This window comes from Falco rusticolus, chromosome 9 (assembly GCF_015220075.1).
Source record: "Falco rusticolus isolate bFalRus1 chromosome 9, bFalRus1.pri, whole genome shotgun sequence".
Taxonomy (NCBI): domain Eukaryota; kingdom Metazoa; phylum Chordata; class Aves; order Falconiformes; family Falconidae; genus Falco; species Falco rusticolus.
Window position 1 is genome coordinate 31,704,569 of NC_051195.1, and position 23,588 is coordinate 31,728,156.

General features: G+C 42.3%; 1 protein-coding gene across 1 annotated transcript in view; it reads left to right on the forward strand.

Moving 5' to 3' along the window:
• Positions 1-23,588, forward strand: part of SORCS3 (sortilin related VPS10 domain containing receptor 3) — a 304,316-nt gene that overhangs the window by 212,117 nt on the left and 68,611 nt on the right. The window contains exons 6-8 of the mRNA XM_037400038.1: positions 1,024-1,088; positions 7,839-7,957; positions 22,152-22,241. Coding sequence (XP_037255935.1) covers positions 1,024-1,088; positions 7,839-7,957; positions 22,152-22,241 — 274 coding nt within the window. The remainder of the gene's footprint in view (positions 1-1,023; positions 1,089-7,838; positions 7,958-22,151; positions 22,242-23,588) is intronic.

The following is a 23,588-nucleotide window of genomic DNA, read 5'->3' on the forward strand; positions in this document are numbered from 1 at the left end:
GGAATTGTGAACGTTGGCTGGCTCAGAGGGAATCTATTATTTACAATCTACTGTATCAAATTCAGCTTCCACCAAATTAGAAACTGATTTTTGTCGTTGTCCCTTTTTAATCTAACCCTTTGGTTAACTCAGGAGAAGCAGCTCCATAAATCACGTGGACATCTATGGATTTTTTTTTCCCCTGCCAGCCATTGCCAGGACTAAATGTTCATCTCCCAGTAATTCTTATCAGCCAGGACACTAATAATACCATTTCTGTTCTGGGATTGACTTTCCCTCTGCCAGGAGGAAAACTATCTTTGTAATGTGCCTTGCAAAACATTTTTAGGGAGTAAAATAATTCACAGGAAGATTTGACTTGAGGTGCTTGGGTTTCAACTAGTAAGGTTAAAGAAAGTCATCATGCTGTCTTTTATGATTATCAAGGACCATGGCATGGGATCATGGGGTGAATAGTAAATTCTTTCTTGCATTTTTTCTTACCAGAACTTTACCATACATATATGCATCATTTTTTTTCTTTTGAAGATGGGGAAACTGAGGTAAACAATAGCGAAATTGCCTGGCAAACCAAGGCAGATCAGGAAACTCAGTCTCTCATGTCATTATTCAGCAAGTGAAACTCCATTCTGATTTGCTGTCTATAAGCGTGAAGCTGCTGTGCCCTCGTCTTGCCTTCAGCATTAATACAGAGCTCTGATTTTACTGGCTCTTGGAACCGGCTCGCTTTGCCACCACAAGAATGTTCATTGTAGTCTTTGTCTTATAGACAAGGGGTAGGCAGGATGACTCACCAGCACCTGGGAAGGTGTTAGTCTTAAAGATTAGTGTATGACCCTTCAGAGTGGGCTGTGTAGAAACACAAAGGAGACAAGCTGGTAGGAGGTAGGGACCTACATGCCAGGTGTCACAAGGTAAACTTGAACTGGTTTTGCTTTCCCTCATCCCCTCTGTGTCTGATTGCAGCCTTTTATCTGACTGGCTGCCTTCTCTCTCTCTCTCTTTCTCTCTCTCTCCCCCCAGGTCGGTGACCGGTTTGGATAAAGAACCTGACCTTGTGCACATGGAAGCCCGGACAGCTGATGGACGTGAGTGCCGGCAGCCAATGCTGAAAAAGCAGGCTTTGAGTCAAGAATGGAGTGGGAATGGAAATTCACTTTACTCATTTTGTCTCTCCATTTACATTTTAATTGACAGGAAAGATGTGGGTCATGGAGTTTGATGTGAGGCATATTCTTGTTTTTAGCCCCTGGGGGGAAATTCAGAGGCTGCAGGGCTTGTGTCTGTGGAGAGCCTGGGCAGAAGCACAATCTATTGGGCCAAGGAGCTGTCTGTTCTGTTCCCTATTTAGCTATTTCAATATCATGTATTTCACATGAATCATAAAGATTTGGGCTACCTGCACTGTGCAGTACAGCCTCCGTGCATTTCCAGAGGTGTTCAGAACAGCTGGAAATCTGGGAAAGCACCTACAGCCAGACTTCTCCTCTGTCCAGAATGTCCCTGTGCCCAGGTACCCTTTGTCTTGTTTTCAGTTTTGCTTATGATGTATGAATAGGCACGCCATACAAAAACATTACAGCCCTGAAAAGGTGCCTAGATCTGAAGTAAGAAACAGATAAACAAATACTTCTTAACCCCTCACTGAAATGAATCTGGCCACATTTGCAATAGAGCAGATTCCTATGTAATTAACCTCCAGCGAAGAAGACAGTAAGTATTAGAAGTAGGGTGACTTTTCCCACCACTTTCTCCAAAGTGTTTTAGGTATTTCTCACAGGACCTACAGCATGGTAATCTGTCTGCTCCTGGGGTGGAGCCGGCTTTACTCTAGCTCAATGCCACAGAGCAATGGGACATGTGTCCCTTTTACGCTACAGGGACAGTGCAGAAAAGCAGCATAGGACTGAGGCTGTAGAGGATTTCTGGGAGAAGACCTCATTTGTGTTGGTTGCAAACTTTTCTCTGTTTTAGTCAAGTGCTGTGTGGGCCAGATGCTGTGTGAACAAACTCCTGTCTATCAGGGTGGCTTCTCCGAGGCTGTGAATCTTCTAAAAGCACTCACTGGCCTCCTACTGCTATTTAGTGATGGCAGCTGAATAAATAACCAGGCAATAAAAGCTCAGGGGTGACAGCTGTTTGTTGGATATGTGGAAAAAGCAAACCAGGCCGGCAGGTGGGTGGGCAAGGTGGGGAGGCTTCTTCAGTGCCTTTGCTGCTGTGTGTGCTGTTGCAGGGATGCTGGGAGAAGTGGCCAAAAGCAAGTAAAAAAAGCAAGCAAGTAAGCAAACAAACTGCTGATGGAGTCTGTTTTCAAACTAAGTTTAAACTTGCCCACCCAGCTATTTGAATATTGGATGTGTCAAGGATGTAGATGCTTTGTTTGAAAGATGTATCCCCAGTATGCAGACAACTCTCTTCCTTCAGGTCCTGTTTGCTTGGGGGGGGTTGCTGTTTGTTCTGGTTTTAATGTATAAATTCAGCATTTTGAAATTAGCAGTTGATGGCATTGAGGGTTTCACTGAAAGCCAGGCGTAACCAGCAGTGTCAGCAGAACAGGCCCATCGCAAGCCACTGTCCCCGCAGACAGCAGGCACAGGCGAGACCCGGCGGGCTCTGCTGGCCCGGCTGATGTGTCCTACTGGGGGACAACACCAAAATGACTCCTCTCCCAGCCAAGCACAGCTCAAAAGCAGCATACTGCTCCAATTAGAGTTTTTAAGGCTTAAAACTATATTAGTTTGTGTTACAAAACACTGACTGCCTCAAAGCTATAGCCTTACCTGGTGTGAAATGGTACAGCTCTGCGCACTTAGGAGTGGGAGGCTGAACTTTTCTCCTAGTTGGCTCTGTAACTGAAATGAGCCTTCATGCTCTCAGTGAAATGGCTAAGGCACTCAGACCTGCTGGAAAATGTGTCCCTGCAGCTGTTTCCTCTTGATCAGAAAGTTTCTGATGAAAGTTTTCCTTAGTAGTGTGGAGAAGGAAGGGGGGGGGGAAGGTGCTTTTTTAATGCCTCAGGTCAGTTTGGTGGCTCAGTCACTTGATGCATTAACAGACATAGATTTGAGTATTCCCATTGCTCAGTTCAGGGGCAAGAATCCACGCCTTCAATGTCCCTGGCCACTTGAAAAGTACATGATTCTTCTAGTTTTCCTCCATGCTTTTTATTTAAAATAAAATTTAAAAAGAGGGAGGGAATGGTATTTAGGATTAGACTCCTGAACTTGGATGATTTTTTTCTCTTCTTCTTCCTTTTAGTGATAATGGGACTCAAGAACTTGTCTAATACCAATTCAGACACTGGAGCCTAAAATATGCTCTGTGGCTGGGAACAGGTGGTGGGGCTTGCTGTACTCTTATTTATCCATAAGTGAGTCAGGACTATCAATGAGCTCACGGAGCTGGGAGGTGGAAGTCCTCTTCACTGCTCTGGTGTCCATCCTCCAAGATGTCTTGCCCCATGGTTTTGTCTGTCCGGTCATTAGGAATGGTAGGGCCTCTGAAAAAACACCTACCCCACTTTTTTAGTCTCCTTACATATTTGCAAGATGCTGTTAATTCCAGTGCCTAGCTGATCCCAAGCTGTTCCTGTCTGTTGCAGCAGATGAAGTTTTTCACATTTTTTTGACATCTTGGCAGAGCTATTGTAGCAGAATAATAATCTATGCTTGCATTTTTAAATTATAAAAACATGTAGGAGCCTTGGGCGCTGTACCTTCTGCCTGGGTGTAATAGGCAGCAGCAAGGACAGGGTTGGATGCAAGGGAAATATTACAAATACACTGACACAAGCACCCACCAGCACTCCTGGGAAAGATATATTAAACTTTCTGATGTTTAGTGAGATAATCTTCTCCCCACTCACAGATACAATGCAATAAAAAGTATTTTAATTAAAGGAAAAAGAGGCGGGGGGAAAAACTAAGCAGAAAGATAAAACAGGGTAACTAATTCCTGGGGAATAATTTACAGTCCTGTCTACATTTCTAGATCTTTTCCTTTGGGGTAAAAATTGTTGAGGCCAGCTAGTTTTCCCTCCCATGGTAATCTTCACTGGCAGTTTGTGATTTTAAGTCTTGCCTGGCACCAGGTTCTGACTTAAGCAGAGCCAATCTCCCAATGCAACTTGTTTCCATCTGCTGCCCTTGTCCCTGTTAGCTCTGCTGGCCAGCCTTGCCTGCTTGTAGCTGCCTAGTTAACACTGCCAGGAAGGAGCAGACCTTGGTGTCCTGTGTCTTTGCGAGTCACAGTAGCCTGCACGTGGGTCTGCCCTTTGCAGCCTTCAGCACAGTGACAGGTTGGGCTGTTGCAATGTCTCCCTTCAGGGACCCACATCTGTGGGTGTTACCCACCAGAGAGAGCCTCTTGTGCTCCTGCTTCCTGCCAAAGCTATCACTACTAGCGGGCAAAGAAGAGACTTTGTAGCTTGGCTTATTTCACCAGTTCATCACTGCAAATTTCAAGAAAGGGTTTCAGTTTTATCACTTCTAAAAAGGATAAAGATACACTCCAAAATCTCAAGATGGGAGACTGTTAATTAGCAATGGGGAGGTGTTTTTTGCTCCTCAACTGCAAGATGGCTGCACATCTGAGAGAGCCATTCCCTAATCCTAAGTGAGATGTTGGTGGGAAGGGTTTGTGTGGAGGTATGGATGCTGGGATTTGAGCTACAGCAGACCTTCCAGGCTGCTTGATGTCCGTATTGCCTCATTCACAGATGGGCTGAGTAAGTGGCTGGATGTGGGGTTATAAGCACGAGGAGTTTCTGAAGCTGATGAGGAATTAGGGACCACTTCTCAACTCTTTTTGCAGTGCAAAATAATAAAAAAAACCCTGAAGCCAAAACACCCAAACCCTCTAATTCTGGTGTTGCATGGGACGATATATAAATTAGAAATAATTCCCAGATAGAAGCCAACCTCCCTTAAGGCATATATCTCCCAGCAAAAGGTAAGCAAGGCTTTAAAAGCATAGTGTGGGTACATGCCACCTGCTCCTCTGGGCAGCTGTCGTTTTAACTTGTGGCTGTGCAAAACAGGGCTGAAAAATTAACTCCTTTCAGAGAACAGTTAGCATGCCCCCTTGTCTCTTAACATTTTTGTTGAGGGACCCTGTACTTTCTATGCAGGGGAAGATGTGCTCCATGAATAGGACCATAGCTCATGAAGGGATCCTACCCTTCAAGAAGCTTAATCAGGGACTTGGGGTTGTTTCTTGCTTTGAGTCACTCACAAACGTGAACTGGGTGCTGTCATATTTTTCACCTGATTTTTTATCACATGTTAAAGGGAATTATCTTCCATTTTCTGTGAGGCAGCAGGAAATAAAACAAGGCTTGAACTTATTTTGGTGTCCAAAGGTAGACAGGTTCGAGGATAATTTTTTCTGTGTCTGAGAGGGTTTTTTTTCATAGGCTTTGTGTTGTAAAATATATGACAGTAAATAAACAGGAGACTAAATGGAAAATGGGTAGTGAGCTACCCCCCTTCTCCACCACCAGGTTCTTGTGAATATTAATCAGGTGCCATTCTTTAAGTATATTTGATTGCTGGTGTAACACACTCAAAATGACACATTTCCCAATAGGCAGGAAGCTAGTTGTCATGTCAACACTTATGATTTATTTGCATTTATTTATGACAGGTTTTTATTCCTCTTCCCATTCTGTCACTCAGCAGCAGCAGATTATCCCCTTTTTTGGAGGGATGAGAATATCCAGGCAACTGTGTGGGAGAACATACCGGAGGGAATGAAGTTCTAAAAATACAATTCCTGACCTCTTCTCCTTGTTCTGCCTAAATTTAATGCTACCTCAAAGAACAAGTCAAGGCTGGTGAGCTCTTTGGGTAGCATGGCAGTATAGAAGACCCTCTTGTTTTTGGCCAAAACTTTTATATACTGTAAAAATGTCTTAGATTCCACACTGAAGAGGTAAATAGCAGCTCTGGACCAAGTGTACATTTGTCAGTTGATGAAGAACCTTAATTTATTCCAGCTGAGAGTCTGACCTCTCTACTGCTGCTGGTATTTTATGCTGGGAGAAAGCACAGCCCCGATACTCCGGTTCTTTGGCACTGTCTCTAGATCAGATATTTTTCACCATACACATTAATTACCTCCAGATACTCAGAGCTGGCATCAGCAACAGTTTCTGCTGCTTTAGCATCGTCAGCGGGATGATGTTTTCATTACTGCAGCAGACCTATGCAACTGCTCTGAATCAGCTGTGTAGCCCTTATTAACCTGGAATTCCCAGTGCCCCAACCCAGAACACCGCCTGCAGCCTTTAAACATGGAACTTCAGTCATGCGATTGGGCATGAACCTTTATTAGATTCAAGTTTGGTTGTAGTTTGTGACTTTTTTTAGAAAATATATTTCTAAAAAATTATTATTGTTATCAATGCCTCTGACTTGTGTTTCTTTTGCATTCTTAAGAGTCTGTTGGTGGGACAAGGCTATTGAAGGAGAAACTGCCAGTTTGTGAATGCTGTCTTTGAAGCTGGGAAGGCAGTTAGCCGAGTGTCGGAGGATTTCAGTCATGCCCCCGGTGCTTTCCACTGAACCACATTTTGCTGTCACTGGAAAGGCATAGACTAAGGACAGTAGCAGATTTTATCTGTAAGCTTTGCTAGGATAGTTACTGTCCTTTTAAAATTCCCTTTTATCCTTTTGGGCCCAATTTGACAAGATACTTGCTACAAAGTGCAGCTGTAAACTAAAATTGCTGCACCAGGCTCACCCCAGCCTGTATAAACTCACCGTTTTCTTCACTGGTGGTCTGTCCTCACCCTTTGTAGAAATGCAAACAAGTGTGTGAATCGAAGAAGCTGCAGTGTAAAAGATATGACCCTTTTATCACTGCAGCCATCATCTTCGTTGTATTTTTGTTGTCCCCAGTTTGCAGTTTTCAGAAGAGCAGTTGAAAGGCAGAGGTGGCATATTTAGATTACATACATCCAAAGACACAGTGCCTTGATTGTTCTGTTTCATGAGATCCTTCCTTAGCCTGAGTGAAATAATGCTTAATCCCCTATAAGCCCTGACAGCTTGCTGGAGGTGGGCATGTCTCTTCTTCCCACTCCGAGCAACTTTCTACATGCCCGCCTTTGCCTTATGTCTTCTTCATGTTCTTCTCCTAGTCCTGTTCCTTCTCTCAAGCAACGCCAAGAACTCACAAAGCATCCCGTTAGTGTGATGGTCTTATCTTCTCCCTAGACCAAAGCACTTAATGCCTTTTGCAGTGCATACAACTACTGTTGAGACTCTTCAGCTAGCCATGCTATTTCATGTCCATGGTGTTTCCATACCTAGTCTATGTTGACTATAAAGACTTATGTTTTAGGACATACTTGTCATTTTCACAGCAAAATAAGTTAAACTTAATAGTGCTGGTTTGGGTGCTTTTGTTCTCCTTTGTGTGTTACTACCACAATGAAAACCAGTCATTGAGGCTGGTGGGGATATAATTCCCATCAGAGTAATGGAATCAATGAATTCTACCTGGGTGGCTTTTGAAATCTTCTTCTGCTCCATATGGTCTCATCATCAGTTTTCTGATGCATTTATGATTTGTGCCCTCCATTTATGGTTTGAACTCTAATCTCCTGAGGGTTTTCTGCACAATGGGGAGGGGAATAGTGGGTATGGAAGTGAATTTCTGACTCCAGAGAGTGGAGTTTTAAAGGCTGAAGTAGGTCATGCAATAACATCTATCTATTTGGAGATGAGGTTAAGACTTCCCTTCAGAGACCTTTTTCCAAACCACTGATGATATTTGCAGACAGCAGGCTCCTACCTGGGCATTTCTCATGTGCACATATTCTCCCATTACAGACACCCACTATTTGACCTGTCGGATCCAAGAGTGCTCAGAGACTAAAAGAAGTGGTCCATTTTCGCGCTCCATTGACATCAGCTCCCTTGTTGTTCAGGATGAATATATCTTCATCCAGGTATGTTGTCTTGATACAAATGTAATGTGAATTCTGCCTGCATGAGGTTCTGTGCAAGAGAGGAAGCATATTCTTAGGACAAGTGCATGGGACTGCAAGTCGTAAGAGCTGAGAGTCTATACCTGCTGGCTATAGATTAGCTATGCAGTCTGGGATGATCTCTCTGCTCATCACTTCTTTTATGGTGAATCTGATGTATAATAAAAGTTCATTCTTCAATAATCATAAGGGTCCATGGGTTTCACAGAAGCTCTTAACTTGCTGTTGTTGTGGCTACTTGGAAAATACAAAGTTAGTGAGGAATGGGAGATAAACAAGAAAGGTGTGAGTGATCGTTCTAACAAATGGAAAGGTTTATGCTGATTTGACAGTCAAGTAATGCTAATGGAGTGAACAAAGATTTGCAGTAGGAGGTAAAATAGCAGAGGGATTGGAAAAAGATGTTACAGGGCAACTTCAAAGCAGAAGGTTGCTGTAAATTTGTCAGCTAGTTGATGATGATTTTGGAGATGAGGAGAAAGTGACAGAAATTGAATGAGAAATGACTTGGTTTTGAGATTTTCTGAGAATACATAGGCTGGATGGAACAAGGCCATCCCTCCCCATTTCATACCTGTGGAAGTGTGAGAATGAATAGTATGGTATGGAAGAACACTTCCTGAAGATGTGCCATTTGGGTGAAAAATGGAAACCAAGATGCAGTGATTCCAGGTGATAGAGAGCTCAGGAGACACAGAGATTACAGACATGATGTTAAACGCTCTTCACCAATGCTGAAGAGAGGGAGTGAGGTGAGATGAGATGAGATGAGATGGAGCTTGGATTCAGGTAGTAGAGAAAAGACTTATGCTTCCCTTTTGAGCAAGACTGGGTGATGTTAAACTCCTTGGGGATGTTGGGGAAACATTTTTCTTGCATGTATCCAGCTTATAAGCAAGCTCTGCTCTGTTTATTGTGAAATTTTCTTAGAAATGGGAGTGTAAGAGAGGAGGCTGATAATTCTGTGCTGGGATTAGGTAAAGGACTGGTTCCATATGACCTGGAAGGACGGCAGTATGAAAACTGCATGCACTTGAGGAATATTGGTAGACTTCTCCTGTGAGTAGGGGAGTATGCTGCTCTGGAGATGATTGATTGCTATGGGAGCCACAGCTCCCCTTATTCCCCCATGAAACCCAGCCTGCTGCTACTTCCTTTGGCATCACAGGGGCACCTGCTGCTAGAACACACTGAGAATGTAGCTTTTACAACTTAGTAACTCACAATTTGACTAGAGGCAGTGGCTTTCCAATCAGTAAATGCCCTGCCCTCCAGGGAGTATTTTAGAGAGACTCTCTTGATCTGACGGTTTATGTCAGTGGCTGAAGGTATTGTGGAATATCCAGTTCTTTAGGGCTAGCATGAGCCCTTACAGATGTTTCTCCTTCCACATCTCCCACCTGTGTTAAAACAAGGCTACTCTGTTTAGAAACTTGAGCTCGCAGTGAGGACATCTGCTTGCATTCCTCTGCCTTAAATTAGCAGGGGGATGCTCAAGCTACTAGCTGCTAATTGCTTCAAGTTTAAAAAAAAATGTGTGTGTGTGTTTGTGTATACACATGCATGTATGTATATGTAATACATCAAGTGCCTTGACTGTCCTGAGCAGTGTTTCATTATCGCTTAACGTTTGTTTGAAATGAAAATCATTTACCCACACTTTTAGGAAATGTTAAATATACACGCTGAATGTTTCTGCTGCTTTGGGTAGGAGACTTTCCCTTTCACAGGTTGTCTATCACCTTCCCTCTTTTTTGTATCACATTTGCAGGACTTCTGACTGTCCAGCAGCCTGTCATAAGTAGCTGCAGAAACAGGGCATGGACTGAGTCCATGTAGTACTCGAGTAACACACAGACACTTCAGATTCACAGCACACACCTCTCTGAGCTGAAGGTGTGTTAAATCCACCGTGTCCAGCATATGGTTGATGAGCTATGCAGAGTGTTTGCTCAGTACATATGTAGGAGTGCTGATACGTCCTGGATGTATTAGTCTCACAAGCCATGTGCTGTAGCTGCCTATTATGGGATGTGTCAGATTGACTGTGTGTGCAATGTCTCATGCATATCATTCTGTCTGGATAATCTTGGACAGAAATATAGGAGCCAGCTCTTTTGAATTTCAAATATTAGACAGAAATGAATAAATAAATATCAAATTAAATGTTAAGAACCTGGTGAGGTTTAATAGCTGCATAAAGGATGGGGGCATGAGTTCTGATCTGTCTGTGCTAGAAAAAAATCAGAAGTAATGTCTTGGAGTAGAGAGAGAAATGCATTTCCTTTAACTTTTGTCATGAAAACAGTAGACTTTTAGTCTAAACTGGTAGTCTGTGTTCCTCTAAAGTGAGTGGAGAGATTAAAACCTTTAGGGGCAATTTATCTTCTCCTGCTGCACGTATTGCAGGATGAGATAGGTCTCTGTCTGAATACAGCTTTCTCATTAATATTAGAAGGAACCTAAGCATAGCTTAGAGAAGACCCATAACTTTTTGACAGCTAAAATTAGGGAAGATGAATCCCAGCTATTGGTATCAACATTTTAGATTATCTGCATACAGTTATTTACTAGTGAATATCCATTCTAATCAATTTGATGAACAGACCTGTAGTGCAAGATTCTTGGGAGGCATTAACCTGTGCAACTGTGCACTCAAAGCAAACATGATACTATGGTGCATAATGGATAGGGGAAAGAAGAATATGGAAAATGTTATAGTGCCATTATAAGTCAATGATTGCTTACCATGTGGAATGCTGTTGTGCAGCACTTCTGAAAGGATCTTGCAGGATTGCAGTGCAAAGAAAGATAATGAGAATGATCCTGTGCTTGAAAAAGTCTTGCCCATGAAAAGAGTTTGAAAAGACTGGGACTGGTTATCAGGAAAGGGAGACAAATAACACAGCACATGATGAAAAATGTAAGAGTTTAAGAAGGAAAGAAGAAATAGCTACTAAGAGAGAGCAGGAAGAGTTCTTATGAGTTAAACAGTAGGTAATCACTGTGAATTTATTGATTGACTTTCTATTTGATTGATCGATAGTTATTTAAGCATGCCTAGCACATCACTAAGATTGGATAATTCTACATAAATCGATACATTAAGAGAAAATCCTGCCCTCTGCTTTGTGTGTATAAGTTTTCATTCAGTTCACAAGGTTGCTCTGATGTAGCCAGGAGCCAGTATCATCATCTTCTTTCATGGTTAATACTTAAAATTCATACAGCTTGCACAGCAGGTCATTTATTTGTGAGAAAACTGAAATATGTCTGAATTTATTTACTGTACCAAAAAGAAGCTAATTTGATGAGCAGCTTTGCCATTAAGGTCAGTGGTGGTTGTTCAATTATATAGCTGTGCAGCAGTGAGGCCCATACTCTCCCTACAGCTGTAACACGCCATTCTATATAGTGGTACCACACCTTTCCTTACTGGTGCCTTTGAATACTTGCTACAGAGATAATATCAGTTTTTAAACTAATGTGCAGATATAACATGCAACTGCCTATAAGCTTTGATTTCCTGACAATTACCTGAGCTGCTGCAGTATTCTCATGTGCAGAGCCTACGTTATAAGACCCAGGAGTCAGGGATAGTCTTTATGTATGAATCTAGTGTATTGATATTTTGGAGAATTTCTATGGTAAAAATAAGTCACAGGGGGAATTCAGGGGAAAATATTTTTCAAGCAAGTCTTGTATCAGGTTTTCTAATGAAATTACTCAGGTTGCTGAAAAGAGTCTAAAATACAATAGGCTTTAATGAAAATGGGGATCAGTTTTCAGGAAATTTCGTTTGGGGTGAGAAAGCATTGTTTGGAGAAAACCTTGTTATTTTCCTATAGGTAAACAAATATCATCAGTGCTACTTAGTTCTTTAAAAATGAAAGAGAAGAGCGGGAATGATCAGCGTAAAATTCCTTGCCAACAGATGAAAACTTCCCACTGAAAAGGCAAGAAAGTGTGAGCAAATGTAATGACTTATTGCAGGGAGGGAGGAGAGTCTGGGCCAAAAAAGTCTCAGTACGTCGTTGCTCATTTGTGGTGGTCTGATAACTCCTAAGAGGGTATGAATAGAGCAGTGTGTTCACTGGAAATCATCTTTGCTCTGGGACAGTGGTTTCTGCAGAAAACAATGTTCTTGTGGACAGACCTACAGCTGCCATAGGGAGCTAGTTATTGCTAAGTTGAAGCAGTTGTTCCCAGTTACCCAAAGGTTTTGTGCAAGCTATCTCAAGTGCAATAGCTCAGTGGTTCTGCTGGGTGGCTGAAGTGCCATGTTAGACAAGCCTGGCCGCTAGCAGGGACTGGTGACACTCCCAATGCACTGGTGCAGACCCATGTAGGGGCTGTATTTCCACACAGAACCCTAAGTATCAGGAGAAGGACAACAATAATGGTGACTCTTGTGTGACATGAACATGTGACATGACTGTTGGCAGTGCTGCTGTTACAGTGCTGCTGGCCTAAGGATGTAAGTGAGAAAATGTTTACAGGGAGAGGTAGTATTTTCTATGAGATTGGAATTGATAGAGTTAGAAAAGGGACAGATAAGCTTTTGGGCATACTCACGAGATCCTGAAGGACTTGAGGAAGGATTTGGTCTCTGAAAATTGTCTTTTCTTTTTTCCCCAGTTATAGATGTAGGTCTCAGAAAATATGTTTCCTCCCCCTATTAATCTTGTTGTGTTTTCCTTGTGTAAAGCCTTCAGCGTGTGGCTTTCCTCCCAGAGGTCACACCAGGCTAGTTCAGCATCCAGTGAACACTGTCCCCATTCCTCCCTTAAGCTTTTGTCTCTGTCAGTGCTTGGAGACCCTCAGGGTAACTTTGGCCATTTTGATTTGAACTGGTTGTAAGTCAGTGTAGAGATGTGTGCATGGGTGATCAATACCTACCTTGATTGTGGTTTATGTCTTTATTTTTATCTGGGATGGTGCAGACTCTGCTATCCCAACAGAGTGCAGCTGAAGTCAGTCTGAAATGTAGCTTGGACTTTCAGCACTTTCCATGGCTACGTGGCATGGAAGACTCCTCTGAGATTTAGAAGCCGATAAATGGATTGAATCTGGGGGTGGTGCCTGTTCTTTCAAGCAGGCCAAAGAAATGCCTTTGGAGATGAACACCCTCAGATCTGCCTTTGGCTGGTGGCCTTGCCTCATAAGGACAGGGAACAACACCTGCAAGCTCTGATTGAAAAGGGCTGGCTGCTTCAGACACTGCTCCATTTCCACTTCAAATGAGAAGTTCTTTGTGCCATTAATGAGAGAGGCATGCTGAGTACATGCAGTAAATGCATGTAAAAGTAAAAGGCATGCTGAGTAAATGCAGTACATTATCACTTTCCAAGGCCTTTAAAGAGTGGGAGCTCTGTGCCCCTTCCCCTTTCCACTCCCATGGCATAATTTATCGAGGTGTTTAACTGCAGGCTGAAATTCATGAGAGGGTCTTGTCTCTCACCTGGTCCCTCCTGCAGTTTCCCCTCTTGGGAAGCTTTCTTGGCACCTTTCTGTGCCATTTCATTTGCAATTCAGTCTCCTGGGAACTGCACAGCTTGCTCTTCACTCCAGATTCTTTTAGGTCAGGTTGTCCTGGGACCTATAATAGTCCAATGTCCAAAAAGCTAAGCTACTCTGGTGGTTACACTTTTTTTGAAGCTGATGTGATGAAGCAAGAAAGGAGTCTGAGGGGAGCTGGGAAGAGAGAGTGAGTTTTGTCTGTGTTTTATAATCCTCCTCAATGCGATGGGTTCTGTGGTGTTGCCATTTAGGAGCAGGGGATGGTGATTACACGCAGCTTGCACATGTACCAGTGTGGGAGCAGCTACAGTTCCTATAGATGGCAGGAATTCCATGTGGAAAGTGAAAAGTTTTAAGTCAAAATTCTCTTCTTTGATACTGATCATATGTCTGGCTCTTCTTCACTCTCTGAAGTAATTTTATGCTTAGAAGACTTTTGCTTAATTCAGAGAGTTGCACAGCAGGGTAGCATCCCAGCCTGCTCACTAGCATGAGTCAGAGCGAGCAAACCCAGAATTTCTGCAGATGTTGTTGTGTGGTGCAGCTAAGTGGGACTCTTACAATACACATTTGAATAATTCCTCTGGCTCAGAGGAGTAAACACTTATGCCAAAAGCTCTTGAACCAATTCAGTCGTCCTTTGCATCAGAAAAATCTCAAAACTTCCAGAGGGACCTTGACAGGCTTGAGACATGAGGCCATGCAAACCTCGTGAAGTTCAGCAAGGCCAAGCGCAAGGTCTTCCATGGGTCAGGGCAATCCCCAGCACAAATACAGGCTGGGCAGAGAATGGATTGAGAGCAGCCCTGAGGAGAAGGACTTGGGAGTGTTTGAATGAGAAGCTCAACATGCCCCAGCAATATATGCTTGCAGCCCGGAAAGCCAACCATATCTTGGACTGCATCAAAAGAAGCATGACCAGCAGATCGAGGGAGGTGATTCTCCCCCTCTAGTTTGTTCCCTTGAGACCCCACCTGAGGTACTGTGTTCAGCTCTGGGGCCCCCAGCACTGGAAGGACATGGACCTGTTGCAGCAAGTCCAGAGGAGGGCCATGAAGGTGACCAGAGGGCTGGAGCACCTCTCCTATGAAGACAGGCTGAGAGAGTTGGGGTTGTTCAGCCTGGAGAAAAGAAGGCTCCAGGGAGACCTTATAGTGGCCTTCCAGTACTTAAAAGGGGTCCTACAAGAAAGCTGGAGAGGGACTTCTTACACAGGCATGTGGGGATAGGTGTCATGGTTTAACCTCAGCTGGCAACTATGCACCACACAGCCACGCACTCACTCCTTGCTGGTGGGATAGGGTAGAGAATCAGAAGGGTAAAAGTGAAAAAAACTTGTGGGTTGTGATAAAGACAGTTTAATAGGTAAAGCAAAAGCTGTGCATGCAAGCAAAGCAAAAAAAGGAATTTATTCACCACTTCCCGTCGGCAGGCAGCCGTTCAGGAAAGCAGGGCTCTACCACCTGTAATAGTTACTTGGGAAGACAAATGCCATCACTCCAAACATCCCCTTCTTCCTTCTTCCTACCCCATTTTATACACTGAGCATGATGTTCTGTGGTATGGAACATCCCTTTGGCTAGTTCAGGTCAGCTGTCCTGGCTGTGTCTCCTCCCAATCTCTAGTGCCTCTCCAGCCCTCTCGCTGGCGGGGCCTGAGAAGTTAAAAGTCCAAGCTTTAGCACAAACACTGCTTAGCAACAATTAAAAACCTCAATATGTTATCAACATTATTCTCATACTAAATCCAAAACACAGCCCTGCACCAGCTACTAAGAAGAAAATTAACTGTAGCCCAGCCAAAATCAGGACAATAGGACAAGGAGTAATGGCTTTAAACAGAAAGAGGGTAGATTTAGATTAGATATTAGGAAGAAATTCTTTACTGTGAGGGTGTCGAGGCACTGGAACAGGCTGCCCAGAGAAGTTGTGGATGCCTCATCCCTGGAAGTGTTCAAGGCCAGTTTGGATGGGTGTTTGAGCAACCTGGTCCAGTAGAAGGTGTCCCTGCCCATGTCAGTGGGGCTGGAACTAAGTCATATTTAAGGTCCCTTCCAACCCAAGCTGTTCTATGGTGGTTCTATGAAAACATACTCAGTTGTCAGTATTCACCCACAATTACTGATAGCTTCTTATAGAACCTGTGGATAAGATTGCCTTTTTTGGACACCTAATCAGAGTATGTCCAAAAAATTCAGCTGAAGTTGTTTGATGGAAAATGGCTTTTAAACAAAATGCCTTTTTTAAAAAAAAAAAAAATAATCTAAATCGAATTCCATTTTTATCAAATTAGATATGAGAACTTTTTTTCAGACTCGGTAACAAGAAAAAAATTATTAACAGCCTTAGAACTGGGGTGGGGGGACAGTTGTCTTTAAGGTTCTACAGAGGGCAAAAATAAGTTCCTAAATCTTAAGCTAAATGTGTCTAAGGTTAGCTCAGAGGAGTAGTTTATTACTGTTACTGGTTGTAACTCTGGTTGTTTAGGAAAACTTGGAAGTGCTTATGTTTAGTAGGACATGAGTGTATGTTTCAAGTTTATTGGGTATTTAAGGCTGGCGAAATGAGCGTATTGGCTGGATCGAAGTCAGTTATCAGGTGAGTAGACTTGAAGCAGCAGCCACAGCTGAGATTATGCCAATTCATATGGATTCCTGACCTCAGGTCTCAAGCTGTCAATTTAATAACTTGAATAAGTAGTAAATTTCCTCTTTTTTTTTTTTTTTTTATAATGTGAAACTTCTCAGCAATGAAAGAAGATAGGAGGGGAGAAATTAAACTTTGATTTTCTGGTCTAGAGCCTTCTCTTTATTTTCATAGATGCTAAACACACCATGTTCAAATATAAATTTCTTTCCTCCATTTTTTAACTCGGAGCCAAGGGTCTTAACAGAAATCAATCCGTGCAATTTATTTTTAACTTCACCCTGCTTAGCTACAATTGATTTTTATCTTTGTGATCGATGGTAGAGAAAACGGCTTGGCGGGACAGTGGAGCACTCTCCAACTTGTAGGGTTTGGTTTTTGAGTCTTTTATTGAAGAAATCATTAAAAGCTTATTATGAAACTAATAGGATGAAGACATTTAAATGATGAACATGATTACACCTGTTTTACTGGTGAATAATACCTGCTACAGCTGATCTTCTCTTGCCCCTATTTAAAATGCTGGATGGCACTCTAGTGGGGGAAATTAATCCATACAGATGAAAGAAAGTGCATTCCAGGTGCTAGTTAAAAGCTCTTCTTAAAGCAAGACAGGCAGTAAGTAGTTAGCTACTTTCCTACTCACTGCTGGGTGCTTTTCATCCATTTCTAGTATTGTTTCGTCTTTGCTGTGCCAAATATCAGATTTGGAACTTGAACCTAAGTATCTTTTGATAAACATTGATTGTTTCCTTTATTTATTTATGTTTATTTTATTTCTACTCTTTTTTGTGCTGTACTTTATCACTTTCTCCCCTCCCCTTGTGTCTGATTTATCAGCAGCGTCTGCAGCAGATGTAAAGGATTACCTTGGCAGACTCATACGTTTCCTCCGAAATCCTTCAAAAGGAGATTGAACGTGTACAATTACACTCTTCTCTTAAGTTGGTTTCTGTGTGGGTAATGTGCATTTGCAGCTTTAATGTGGCTTGTGGGTGTAACCGTGCACATTTTCTGCAGAGGTTGCCTTTAAAAAAATCCAATATTTTCACTCAAGATTACTCTGTCCTATAGCTGTGCCATCATAGCTCTGAGGAAAGAGAGAAGTGAAGAGGGACTGGACCAGTATAATAAATTTTTAAAAATTTTTAAAACCAAAATTGCTCCTTTGTCTTAGCAAATTTTCACTGATGAGTCTAACAGTCTAAAAAGTGGCATGTTTTCAAAGCCTGCTGAATTTACCAGGCAACTTGAGGATGCTTTGTGCACAGAAACACTAATCTGTATGTCTCTGCAGCACACTCGGGTAATTGCATATTGCTGTGCAGAAGGTATGATATTAATCAAAACCATGGGGAGATAATTCAGACTAGATGGTACCTATCATGATATGATTTATTCTGGGTCAGCGAAGAACCTCAGTACACAGAAATATCTGGAAGATGGTTTGTCCTGGCTATGGCGGATAATCAGGAGGGAACTCGTGCAGATGTGTTCTTCCTGATCTGAATCTCTTGTGACTGACATTGGCGTTAGGCTTAGGAGAGAAGGCACAACTTTTCAGTGCTAATGCTGGCAAACGTGTACAAGGCCTAGACAGTAGCTACCTCTGAAGAGCACCAAAATCCCTCACCAAAGGTGTGAGTTGAACAGCCTGCCTGCTTGTCATCTCTCCTCCATGCTTTACTCCACAATTTTATTTGGGAGATTTTATGCCCACAAGGAGAACTTTAACTAAAGTTAAAGCAGTGAAGAGGGAGGCCAGGGCACCCTATGGAGGTGGAGAACACGGATCCAGGATGCTGTTACAATACTGATAGTGTTTTTCAACTTTTTACTTCTACCAACTCATTTTATGTTACTGGGAAGCAGGGAACTCTACAAGCAGGGGAAGTCACCTCAGAAATAAAGGGAGGGTTTTACTGAAAATCACATCAACTGTGTTCTATCAGCTACTTACTATCAACAAAGAAGTTTAAAATTTGGTTCTGTAATGGACTGAATTGCCATTTACTATGCTTAAAGGGGAAAGTAAATGACAGGAATTACAAATGTCTAAACATGACTGGTCATTGTGGGTTGATCTGTGCCATTATCAATTCCCTTTTTCTTTGAACATTACGTACGGTGTAAAATGTAGATAATCTATTCCCAATAACTGTGCAGGGCAAGTGATTGTTATCATCAATTAAACCACCCAGGCTGATAAATGATGTAGAAATAAGCCCTCCATTCTTTTTTAGCCATTACCTTCGGAAGTGACCACTATCTGTACACTGTCACTGTTTTTCTGCCAAGGCTGTGCCTTTAATACATGGTGTTTCATTGTCAGCATTGGTGCATGTTCGTTTAGGCTTCTGTGAGTTCTTTGAGTAGCAGGAGGCAGCTGGGGGTCTTCCTTAGCCCAGGGTTATTTCAGAGATTTAGTAGTTTCATGTTTGTTACATCAATACCTGCCTTACATTGGAAATTACAGATCCCATCTTCAGCTAGCCAGGTAGATGAGAATGAAGCCTGGTATGCTGTGGTCTACAGCTCCTGGCATCATCTAGGGTGTCTTTACTTTCTGGGTCCTCGTAACTCATCCCGCTTGCTCTCAAAACTCTTTTAGATGACACGTGGTTTTTTGGTTAAGATGAATATCTGTCTAAGAAAATAAAGAGAAACAAACCCCACCCTTAAAGATTCATATTCAGTCATTAACACAAGAAATAGCTTAGTGTGTTTCTAGAGATGTCACAGAAATTATGAAGGTTAATAGATCCCATGACAGATTTTCTCTAATTCTCTGCAGCCTTGTGAATGCATTTGTTGTCTTCTGTGTTTGATGCACTGTGTTCCATTGCAGGTTGGGGGGGGGGGGGGGGTGGTGGTGAGCCAGCATACTGCAACTTTAAGGGCTTTTAGAGAGAAACTTTTCATGTCGCTGTTCTTAAGTGTCAACTGATGTCAGACCAGACTTTTACCTTGAAATAAAATGAAGTATTAAAGAAAAGTAGTAGACCATGAGTGGAGGGAGGAAGAAGGAACACAGGTTAGGAAACACAGATGTGTTTAATGACAAACACATTTGTCCCAAGGAATCATTTCCACTGGCCAGAAGCCCAATTAAACACATAAAATAGAAATCCAGAAAAACAGATTAACAAACCAGTCATTAGCAAAGGAGGAGGAAAAACAAAAAACCAGCTAATTCTGTGCTGAGCATGACAGATGAGCTCACAGTAAATAATTGGGTGACATTCATCAAATGTGAACTAAAAGGAGGCATTAGAGGGTAAAACACTATCGTAATCTCTGGGATTTACAGCGTTGGAGAGTGTGCTCATAGGAAAAGGAAAAGTTCATCAAAATAAATTAAGTTGGGCCTTCCAAATTTCATTCTCTACCACAGTCCTTGCCAAAGCTTTATTGAAGGCTTGATCATTTTTTGGAACTGTTGTAACCGTGCATGTAAAAAGATGAGGTCCTGGCTGGGAAAATCTTTGCACAACTCCTGCCAACAGAATTGTGGGTGGCTTCATATTAACTGGCTCAGAAAGACCACAGACCACAAAGATTTCTATTTCTAAATCTTTTTCAAGGTGACCTAGTCAAGGCAGAGGACTGAAAGGGAGTTTAGCTATGCGTAGTGAACTGGAACACTGTTTGCATCCTACCTTTCTGCCTTAAAAAAACAATCAAATGAACAGTCCAAACGAAAAACCTTCCAAGTTCCAGTTTGCAGTGGCATAAAGCCAAAAACCCCTATGTAAAATCTTTTGAGTGTGGCAGACTTGGAGTAGATCCTGCCTTGGCACAGAAGGGGGAATTTGATCACCCCTTGATACTTCTGCCACTCCATGTGATTAACTTGAGGATTGCTGGACTGCTCCCAATGTTAATTAGTCATCACAGCATTTACAAAGTATGTATATATTCATGTCTGCATCTTAAAGATGATTTGATGACCATGTCTCAGCCCATCAGAAGAGGTGGATATTGAATCCAAGGTCCTTACCAATTAGCACTGGACTCTGCTACAAATAATGATCTGGTGCTGAAATCATGAGTGGTCTAAAATGAGTTCATGTGGCGGAGTTATTTCGTTTGAGAATTTGGATGTTCCACTGGAGATGAGAAATATCGCCAAGATAAGAGGGGATATTTAAATATTCCCTGTGCTATTTAGTTAATATGACCTGGAAGTGCGGGATGCTTTGGGCAGTGCTTGTAGAGCTGATAAAGAGATACAATTATTGCCAAGATTAATTCTTTTCTTTGAGTTGGACTGAGCTTGAATGAACTGCATAGTCTGTTCTCTCCTGTGAAAACTTGATTTTGATGTGATAGATGTAGATGGGAAAGTTATCCTTCAGAATAATGCTTACAGCCCTTTCACCATCCTCACAGCTGGAGAGCGGGACCCCGAAATGCCAGTCCACAGAAATGTGCCAGTCCACAGTGCACTTTACATGAAATGAGTAAAGTGACTCCTGTTCTTTCCCTGTCTCTGTCACTGGCTTGTTTTGAGACTGTAGGCAAATTGCTTTAGATTTTCATGTCTGTGTTTCCCCTTGACTTCAGCTGTATGTTGCCTGTACAGAGTCTGGTGCTGTGATATGGGTCATTCTTCTGCTTTCTTATGTGGTGTGTGGTATAAAGGTGGTTGTTGGTTTTTTGGGTTTTTTTCTTTCTTTTGGAAGCTCTAAAAGCAGCCATGATAACATTACAAGTGAAAATGGGAAACAAGCAGAAGGGGAAGTCTTAGCGTAGAAGCCTGTCCAATTTCTAAACCTTCCTTTCTTTCCAGTTCTTCAAAGTGCCAATAGAGAAACCTTATCTTGAGTTGATTAGATATCGGATTTCATGACTAGTAATATTGTGTCCTTCGAATGACAGCTTCTCTAGGGAAGAAAACCACTATCTGGAGGTGATGTCATTGCTGAGAATATAATTGATGCTATAGCAATATTCCATGTAAGCTTATTCTGAAATATCACTGTCAGATAAAAGGAAGTATATCTAAGAGAAAATCTAGGACCTTTCTGTTAGCTTTATTGGAAACTTAAGAAGCTAACAAATGACATTCTGTATAATAGAGAAGTGCTTTGCGTATTGTTTTATCTTAAAACCTGCAAGCCTGCCAAAACAGCAGCATATAGGAAATTCACTGGTGTAAGCCTTGTCATAGCCAGGCCTGAAAAGGTGCCAGAAAGAACACCCACAGCAAGAGTAAGTGACTAGGGGCAGGTTTAAAATGCCGTATTTTACAAATTATCAGGGCTAAATCTCATCGATGCATGGCATTTATGTGTAGCCTTTATAGCTCATTCAGTCCATAAAACTGCAGATTTGGATGTCTATCAGTTCTGCCCCCCATCCTCATTCAGAGATGGTATGATTTCAGAGAAACGAGTTTTATAGTGTCAAAAAGCATCTAAGAGCTTAGCTCCAGCTTTCCAAGAGCACATTCATTGCATTTAGTGTTTGCATTAAATGGTGCTAGTGCAAATCTCTGCTGTTACTCACTGTAAAAGGTTGCTGGAAGACAACCCTGGCCCCAAGGGACTTACAGTGCAAACAGACAAGGCTGAGAAGCAGCAGAGAAAAGAGGTATTATCTCCTTCTTACAGGAGAGGAACAGAAGCAGAGACTTTAAATGACTTGCCCAAGATAGTTGTGCTGGAACTATGTGATGAGGCTAGATCTTCTTTCCTCCACTCAAGACCTTAAACTTTATACCCACTTTTCTCTTTTTCCTGAGATGTTAAAATTGTGCTGGATTTGAAGCACGAGACACAAAGTGGAAAGATTATTAGCGCAGCTTAATAAATAATGCTTCAGCCCTGTCAAGTCTAGGATTTCTTTGGAGTTATACAGATGCTTTTAGGGACAGCTGTGCAGCTCATAGAAAAGATACCTGAAAGAAAGGTTGTCAAACCTGTTTAGAGGTGTCAGTATAGGGCGTCCTGGAAGGGTCATTACTCACTTTCTTTGGATTTCCACAGGTGACAGCTGGTGGAAGAGCAAATTACTATGTGTCGTACAGACGGGAGCCTTTTGCACAGATTAAATTGCCCAAATACTCTCTTCCTAAGGTGAGTGCACCATTTAAGAACACAGACGTGTAATATCGGGAACAGCACAGCCTGCCCAGTGGTAAAGCACGTCAGTGAGGTTCCTCTCTGGGGAGCTCCATTTGTTGTGCTACTTGGATGGTCTCTCTTAAATACGGATTTGGGATCTTTACTTCTCTCTGCCTTTGATTACTGAATGTTTCAGGAAGAACAGTTTCTTTTTTCCTCTGTAAAAGAGCAAATGGGAATGAACAGAGCTCAAACTAACTTCTCCTTGACCAGTCTTCTGTGGACACCTTTCCCCAGTCCTACTCTGTTCTTTATCAATGATTTCTCTGTAAGCCTGGCTGTGACACTTAGGGTCCTAGAGAAAGGTTAGCATGCTGAGCACTACTGCATTCTCAGTACAATGAGAGAAGCACAGAGTACAGCTGCTTCACTGTCTGCATCCTATGGCTGAATGTTGGCAAGAAGTCATGGAGACAGAGTTGGCTCCCTAAAAGCTGTGCCGTATCAGTGCTTTGGGCACACACACCCACTGTGTGATGCTGATTAGGAGATGACGGAGATGGCCTAAGATTAATGCTGACTGGCAGAGCTGGAGGGAGGAAAGTTAGTACTTCTCATACAGCTGCCTGGATTTACCTTCTTAGGCCTTAGCTTTCCACCAGATCAAAACTGTGCAAGCCTCAGAAAGGAGAATTATGTCCCTAGAATTACACTTAAATTCCATAGTGTAGTCATTCCTTGGGATTGCCTAGAACAGAAGGGACCAACCTTTTAGCGCTATGGCTGAACACAAATTTCTGGGTAGCCCAGTGCTGAGACCACTGCTGCCTTTTAGAGACTCAGAATGGCTGTTGAAGCTACTGTCACAGAGGACTGATAATCGACAGTAATGACCTTCCCCTTCATTCCAGAAGTGAAAATTTTGGTGGGATAATTTTAAGACATTTGGCTAGATTTGCCTTGTGGGCTGGATCTACCCTTCTGATTGCCTATGGGATACCTGCAGTCTAGCAGATATGGCATATTTCCTTTAATTTATACCTGAAAACTTACTAGGTGTGAGAAATTTGCATCTCAGACTCCTGGTGTTGCATCTCATATTCTTCCCATTCAGGTTGATCACAGCCCACAGTGTATTGACACCTGTATAGCATAGATATAGATATATTTTGTTTGTCATTCCATGGTGTGGGATTCAGAATGTCTGACTGCACACCAACTTTTGGAAATCCTGCTGCCACTTTTCAGGAGAAAAACATTGTTTATGCTCCCATCTTATGGATTGGCCTTGAAAGCTGCCCCATATTAAACAGAGAAGTGGACAGAGAGAGTGACTGCCCTGTGATTATCCTACTTTAT